This window comes from Sciurus vulgaris (assembly GCF_902686455.1).
Source record: "Sciurus vulgaris genome assembly, chromosome: 11".
NCBI classification, from domain to species: Eukaryota; Metazoa; Chordata; class Mammalia; order Rodentia; family Sciuridae; genus Sciurus; species Sciurus vulgaris.
In genome coordinates this window covers 119560234-119568413 of record NC_136472.1, presented here as the reverse complement: position 1 = coordinate 119568413, position 8180 = coordinate 119560234, and the positions used below count along the sequence as shown (strand labels likewise).

The window sequence follows — 8180 nt, the reverse complement described above, 5'->3', positions numbered from 1 at the left end:
GTAATCCATTGCTAAAAATTTTCACACAAAGAAAAGCCCATGTCTAGATTGCTGCACCAGTGAAGATTTCCAAGTATTACAGGAAAACATTTTACAAAAATAATCGTTTTAATATTTTTTTCATGGCCTGTATATGTGATTTGTTCCTTTTTAAATACTGAGAAGTATTCCATTCTATATGCATATGTATACTCTTTCATCTGTTTCTCTGTTGATGAACAACTCTGTTGAGTTGTTTTTAATCTGGGCTGTTACGTAGAAAGCCTGCTGTGCACATTTTGATACAAATCTGTGTGTAGACCAATGTTTACATTTCTCTTGGATAAAAACTAAAGTTCAGATATATTGGATTATGTAGTAAATGTTTGTTCAAATTTATAATAAACTGTCAAGCAATTTTCCAAGAGGTTGATCAATTTCACATTGTCACCAAATGAGACCAAATGGCACCAAAATTTTCAGAATTTTTTAAACCCATTCCAAAATAGGTGTGTAGAGATATCTCCTTTTCCTTTCATTGGTCAATAATAACAACATATTTTCATATGCTTATTGACTATTCACATATTTTTGTAAGGTATCTGCTCAGATATTTTGTTTATTTAAAAAATTTAGTCGTTTTCATTTTATTGCTTGTAAATATATCTCATATATTTTGGTTGAAGCCCTTTGTTAGATTTATGTATTTTCTTAACTTCACTGGTTCTTTTTTCTTTTTTCTTTCACTTATTTTTTTTAACATGATAGTAGAGTATATTTTGATATATACATACATGGAGTATAACTTATTCTAATTAGGATCCCATTCTTGTGGGTGTACATGATGTGGAGTTTCACTGGTCATGTATTCATTAACTATATACAATAATGGTTTTCCTTTCTAAGAAATCTTAAATTATTCCAAGATTTCAAAGAATTACTTTAGTCTTTTTTTCTAGATATTTTGTTTTAGTCTTTCTTTTAATTTTTTTGGTACTCAGTATATTGAATATATAATGAAAATTTATTTTAGTCTTTCTGCTTGTATTTATCACTTTTCTTCAGGCTTATTTTGTTGTGCAATCAAAACATATATTTCTGTATTTCTTACATTTCATATTTTTAATAATTCAACTTTAATCCATTTGGGATTTTACTTTCATGTGTACAAAGATCAAATTGTCTGTTTACAGTTGAAGACAATTGGAGATGCCACTTATAATTACATGTTTTCCCGGTGTATATTTCTGCTTTATATTTTATCCTAATTCACAAAAGATAAAGGAATCATATGGAAAGTGGAGCTATTAAGATGTCTGTTTTGTGATTTAAATGGGTACCCGTAATTCCTTTCATAAATGATACAGTGTTTATTGGTAATAACACAATCATGATATTGCTCATAATCTGATGAAGTCTCTCTCTGCCAATTTAATTATGAAGTATCACATTTATTTCTCTATGCAGTTATGAAATTAAGACAAAAATATGTATATTAAATTCTCAAGGTGTTGATAAGTAAATGATTGAGTCTATGAACCCAGGCACTTTGACTTTAAGGCCTGGACATTAACCACTACTGATTCTATTTCCCTCATGTGTTTGTCCTGAGAACACAAACAACTTAAATATGAGCCAACTCAACTATCAATTATATTATAGATGTTGTTTAATATTAATAATATTTGACAAACCTAATGATTTGTTGGAAATGCAGATTTCCTAAGAATTAATTTTAAAATAAAAATACCTGGTGATAGTAAGAACTTTACCCACAACTGGAAGAAATTAAAAAGCCTTCGGCAGGTCTTGCTCTCTCCAAGTTGTCACTCAGGCATTGACATTGACTTCTCTAAGTATTTAACTTTGCAAGTCTCAAGTAAGAAATATTGCTTTGAAATCATTGAAATATGGAATATGAAATATTTCCATATTGCATATGGAAAAGAATAATGAAGTCCCTCTAACAACCATGCTTTCTCTCTCCCTTTCAGAAGAAGAACAAAGGACATGGCAACAGGAAATCATTCCACAGTGACTGAGTTCATCCTGGCTGGACTCTCAGAGCAGCCAGAGCTCCAGCTGCCCCTCTTCTTTCTCTTCCTAGGAATCTATGTGCTCACATTATTGGGGAACCTTGGTATGGTCATGCTGATTGGGCTCAGCTCTAACCTACATACTCCCATGTACTATCTCCTGAGCAGTCTGTCTATGATTGACCTGTGTCATTCCACTGTGATCAACCCCAAAATGCTGGTGAACTTTGTGACAGAGAAGAACATCATCTCCTACCCTGGATGCATGACTCAGCTCTACTTCTTCCTCATTTTTGCCATTGCAGAATGTTACATGCTGGCTGCAATGGCCTATGACCGCTATGTGGCCATCTGTAGCCCACTGCTTTACCATATCATCATGTCCTCCCAGACCTGCCTTTCCCTGATTTTAGGGGTCTATATTATAGGTGTGGTTTGTGCATCAGCTCATACTGGCTGCATGATTATGGTCCAGTTCTGCAAATTTGATGTGATCAACCATTATTTCTGTGATCTTCTTCCACTCCTAAAGCTCTCTTGCTCAAGTACGTATGTCAATGAAGTGCTGATTCTATTTTTTGGTACAGTTAACATCTTTGTCCCAATTGTGATTATTATTAGCTCCTACATCTTCATCATCGCCAGCATCCTGCGCATTCGCTCCACTGAGAGCAGAGCCAAAGCCTTCAGCACCTGCAGCTCCCACATCTCAGCTGTTGCTCTCTTCTTTGGTTCTCTAGCATTCATGTACCTGCAGCCATCGTCAGTAAGTTCCATGGACCAAGGGAAAGTGTCCTCTGTGTTTTATACAACTGTTGTGCCCATGCTAAACCCCCTGATCTATAGTCTGAGGAATAAAGATGTCAATGTTGCCATAAAGAAAATGCTAGACAGAAAAACATTTCTGTGAAAAGTGTGGATCACTTATTAGATCTAAGTCATTGACTGACACATGTTATGAATCAATGTTAAGGAATCTAGTCCCTTTGTAAATATTTTTCTTCATTACTATGGTCTTTTTGATGGCATATTTTTTTTTTTTTTTTTGGCAAGAGCAAAATGTTTTATTTAATGGATAAAATAAAGAGAGAGAGAGAGAGAGTCCATCACAGAGGAGGGGGTCCAAAGCTAGTGCTCCAGAAGTGGGGGGTGTCCTGCCCCTATTACTTGATGGTATTTTCTCAGCATGATTTTATCTTATGTGTATCACAGAGGCAAATATTAGAAGAAATACTAACAATGGCAAATACCCTTGTTACCATTAGTGCAAAGTCCATCACCTTACAACTCTGCTATAAAACTGACAGAAATTTAGTTCTCAACTACAATGAAAATGCCAACTTCCCAAGGTGATTGTTACCCTCCTTTATTCCATCTATATAATCTGCACAAAGCTTATAAATGTAGTGGCTCTAATTTCTAGTCTCAGTTGCCACTTTCATCCTTATGTCCCATTTGGCTAATTCTTCTTTTTTGTTTCTTAATTCAGAATCTGGAGCATTACTGTAAGCCTAAGTTACAGAGAGACGTGTGTTCAGGTTGTGCCCAACCCGATATACCTGTGGGAATTTCCCTTTACTCTTCTAATTTGCTCTTCCCTGCTTATTTTCCAAACTGCACAGGACTCTGCTCTCATCCTCTGTACATCTGGTGCACTTGACACACCTCCACCACCTAGAACAGCTGTTGCCACCTCTTATTTCCTTGAAAATTTCATCAGTTTTTTTTTACCTTTTATTTCAAGGTAAACTGAAACCTCTGCCATCCTATCAGCATCAATTAATATCTGATTATCTCTCCATGGAATTGCCTGTGGTTTTAAAATCAATTTTTGCAGTTCTGAAACCTTATGTTTAAATTTGGAGAATCCTTCAAGGGTTTGTAAGGTAATGGTGATGTTCTGACTTCTTGTATACAAGTTTTAGAAGCTTTAGTCCTGACCTACTTTTGGGGCCAATCTCAGTGTAGTTGTGACAATGTATGAACACCTGATCTCCTAATTCATTAAAATCTTGAGTACCCAAAAAGTCCCTGAAGCAGTACTTATTTTTCCTTGATTTTCAAGCATGTGACATAGAGGACTTAGAGAATAATAACTGTATTTGACACATGATGGACCAATTTAGCAAATCTGAAGGCAGAGTGATAATTGAAATCCAATAACTCAATCTGGATCACAGTCATTCTGCATACCCAGAGCAGAATATAGTTTATTCTATGTTACCATATATATGTATATGTATATATGTATACACACACACGCACATACTATGGGATACCTAAATTGAGTTAATTAACATGCATTGCCTCACACGGTGATCATTTCTTGCAGTGAGAATACTTAAAATGTATCCAACAATTTTTATGAATATAATACATTGTATTAAATATAATCACAATCTTGTACAATAAATATCTTGAACTTATTCCTCCTATCTATGGGAAATATTATATACTTGAAAAAAACACATCTCCTCTACCCCAGGTTACTGGTAACAGCTTTTGTGCTCTTTACTTGTATCAGGTCAACTTTTCTAGATTCCACATATGAATGGGGTCATGACGTTCTGTCTTTCTCTTCCTGGGTTATTTCACTAAACTTAATGATCTCTGGTTCTATTCGTGCTGTCACAAATAAAAGGATTTCATTTTTAGGGAATGGACATTATCATATTCTGTAATGTATCACACTTTCTTTATCCATTCATTGGATGGACATGTAGTTTTTTTCTTTTTTTGGCTATTGTGAATAGTGTTGCAATGAATACTGGAATGTAGATGTCATTCCTGTAAATACATACAACCAATAGTGGATTGGTAGATCACATGGAAATTTTTAAAAGTTTTTGAAGAACCATCACACTATTTTCTGTAATGACTCTACTAATTTACATTCCCACCAAGAGTGTGTAAATGTCTCCTTTTCTCCATGACCTACTATCATTTCTTTTTCTTTTTCTTTTTTTTTTTTTTTTTTTTTTTTTTTCAGTTCAAGGGATAAACCCAGGAACTTACAAATGCTAGAAAGATTCTCTACCATCTAGCTACATCCCAAACCCTCTTTAATCTTTTGATAATTATCATTCTTACTAAGATTAGGTCATAATTTCATTGTGGGTTGGCTTGCACTTAACTGATAGTGATATTGAGCATTTTTCATATACATTTTAGCCATTCGTGTGTCTTCTTTTGAGAAGCATCTAGTCAAGTCTTTTGCCCATTTCTTATTAGGCTATTATGGTTTTTCGTTTCTTTGGGTTTTTTGGTTTTACTTTTTGCTTTGAAATTTTGGAGCACCTTGTGTATTCTGGATGTCAATGCACTGTCAGGGTGTTTTCAGATATTTTCTTCCATTCTGAAGGTTGTCTCTACTCTCTGTTGATTGTTTCCCTGGCTCTGAAGAAGACTTTTAGTTTGATATAATCTGCCTTTCTCTTTTTGTTTTGTTTCCTGTGCTACAGGGTCTTGTCCAAAAACATAGTTGCCCATTTCGATTTCCTGAAGTATTTCCACTATATTTACTTTTAGTAGATTTTAGTTTCCAGTTTTCCCCTACTCATTAATTCATTTTGAGAAAGAGAGGTCCACATTATCTTTTTTTTAATTATTTTTTGCTTTTTATACCACTTTAGTTCAACCTGAGCACCTCAATATAAAACTAAACACTGGTGAACTGTTTTCCTTACTAACCTGAATTACTATAAAATGCACAAGTTCTGCTAGCAGTCCAACACTTAAATAGATTAAATCATCTGACACATGGTAGATTACGTATAATGAAAAGACCTAAAATAATTAGTGCAATAAACTGAACTGATCAAAATAAAATGAACTTTGAAAAACAAGGTTGCAAGATTGTTACTAAAATTGCAATATTTATGTTACAAATTACAGGTACATTGTTTATTATGGTTCTAGCCATGAGGAACAACTTAAGCCCCTTCCTTTCAAAGGAGGAAGAAATAATTAGCTGGTTTAGTAACTGTACATTTTGTATTCTTTTAAACAACTCTTAAATATTACAGAAAAATAATAAACATGGAGATAATACAGTACCCTATTTACAGTACAGCTGGAAATCAAATTTAAAGCAATCAAGTTTGAATGTACATAATTGTTAGTGTACTGACTACATGTCCAAAGGGAACAGTCCCCTCCCTACCCCCAAACAAGATCTATATAATGGCCAGCAGTGATTAAATAGAAATCACAGACCCCTAGTTTGTTTCATTTTTGTTGAAGAGTTCACATGAAGGGAGCACTATTTATTAAATTGCATATATCAGTTTTTATACTCTTAAGACAAGATGGGGTTACATTTGCTTTTTTACCCCATTTAAAAAAAATAATGGGACTGTCTACTAATTTCTTTTTCAGTGCTACTAATTTCTTTTTCTTTCCTGGAGATGTGGGACCATTTTCTTGTGGTTAATTTATTATTAAAATGTGGAATGTACATTTTAGATAAAAGAAATTTTCATTTGCCTGAATATTGCAGCTAAGCATAAACATCTGGAGAATCCTAAAAATGTTTTTCAAAAGCCCAAATTAATCATTTCCACATCTTTTCCATAGATGACTACTGTTCCAGTTTAGAGAAACCGGATGGTTAGTTGTGGATCCAGTCATTTGTCTTTATCCCTAATGATGAGATATGATTCCCTTTTAACTTTCCAATGAAACACATATACACATAGTTCTCATCTCACCTTTCTGTTGCTGTAACATTAGTTGGAGGGATACATGTATGTTATTAAAAACTAAATCCAAAACACATAAAATAATTCTGTATTAGAAACTTGACTCTATCAGTTCCAATCCTGCCGTTAACATTTAGGAAGTGGAATATTCCAGCTAGTTCAAACTGGAGGTTTAGTTACTACAATACTGACTCCTGGTTGGTTGTGTAAGTTCAGTAAGGTCTACTCTTCTTCCTCTAGCAGAATTTGCTCCTGGATTCTGTGGTTCATTCTTTGGCAACTTTTTGGTTATTGCCATGAATATTTCATTTACATTCATTGATGTTTTACCTGATGTCTCCATGAATAACAAACTGTTGTTATCTACATAGGGCTGTGCTTTCTGGAAATCTACAGCTCTTTTATTTGCTAGATCAGCCTGGTTTCCTGATAAAGCTATTACAATGTTAGGACTTGTCTCTGAAGTTCTTTAACCCAGTTTTTGGCTCTTGCAAAGGATTCCTCATTAGTGATATCATATACAACTATGGCTGCTTGTGCTTCTCTGTAGTGCATTGGTGTTAGGCCGTGGTATCGTTCTTGACCAGCTTATCCCATATTTCAAACTCTACTGTTGTGTCATCAAGACACACGGTTCGGGTCAGAAAAGCAGCCCCAATAGTACTGTCTTGAAATTCATGAAATTGGCCTTTCACGAAAGGAAGCACTAGGCTTGATTTGCCAACAGCAGACTCTCCCAGAAGTACTCGTTTGAACTCGCGTATTTTATTTCCAGTGTTTGGCCGTTTCGGTCCTGTTACTCCTGGATTAGCCATGCCCAAATTTGAAAGAAGTTTCTAATTTCAGATTCCTAAATGCACTTTCAGGATGCAAAGGGTCACTTTTTTTTTTTCCCCTTTCTAGTGGTAAAGAAACCTGAGGCCGCGCCACGAGGGGGCGCAGCTTCCTCGCTTAAGGCCCGAAGTGGCGATAAGGACGAGTAAGGCTGTGGCTGGGCGGGGTCTCCTCCTCGCGCTGGTCGCCTCACACTGGACCGTGAGGAGCTGGAGCCAGGGTGCCGCTCCGGTCCGGTTCCGTCTCCTCCTCTCTTCTCTCCGCCTTCCTCCTTCCTCCTTCCTTCCTCCTCCTCCAGCCTCCGCCTCCGGGCCTCAGGCTCCTTCACCCATCCACCTCGTCTTTTCTATGTGCTGTTTCCAGTTTTTCCTGCACCATTTGAAACCCCCAGTGTGTATTCGTAACATCTTTGTCAAAAAATCAATTGGCTCAAGATATAGTTATTTACCTTTCAGCTCTTTCTGCTGCACTGATCTATGAGCCTGAATTTATGCAATGCCATAAACACTGTTGTGATTACAGTAGTTTATAGTATATTTTGAAGTCAGGTAGCGTGGTTCCTCCTGCTTTCATGCTTGGCTCAATAGGGCTCTATTTGGAGTTTTATTGGGCTTACATAAAAACTTAAGGT

The 8180-nt window shown here is 35.7% G+C and overlaps 1 protein-coding gene and 1 pseudogene across 2 annotated transcripts; one reads left to right on the top strand and one right to left on the bottom strand.

Annotated features, from left to right (window-relative positions):
- Window positions 1-1989: 1989 nt before the first annotated feature.
- LOC306640331 (olfactory receptor 8G1-like) lies at window positions 1990-2925 on the top strand (the record flags this gene model as incomplete). Its single annotated transcript, XM_079104530.1, has 1 exon — window positions 1990-2925. The coding sequence occupies one exon, from the start codon at window positions 1990-1992 to the stop codon at window positions 2923-2925; it is 936 nt and encodes a 311-aa protein (XP_078960656.1).
- Window positions 2926-6887: 3962 nt separating this feature from the next.
- LOC306640371 (ras-related protein Rab-5A-like) lies at window positions 6888-7567 on the bottom strand (annotated as a pseudogene). Its single transcript has one exon. The product of its transcript is annotated as a ras-related protein Rab-5A-like (transcript).
- Between the last annotated feature and the right edge of the window lie 613 nt (window positions 7568-8180).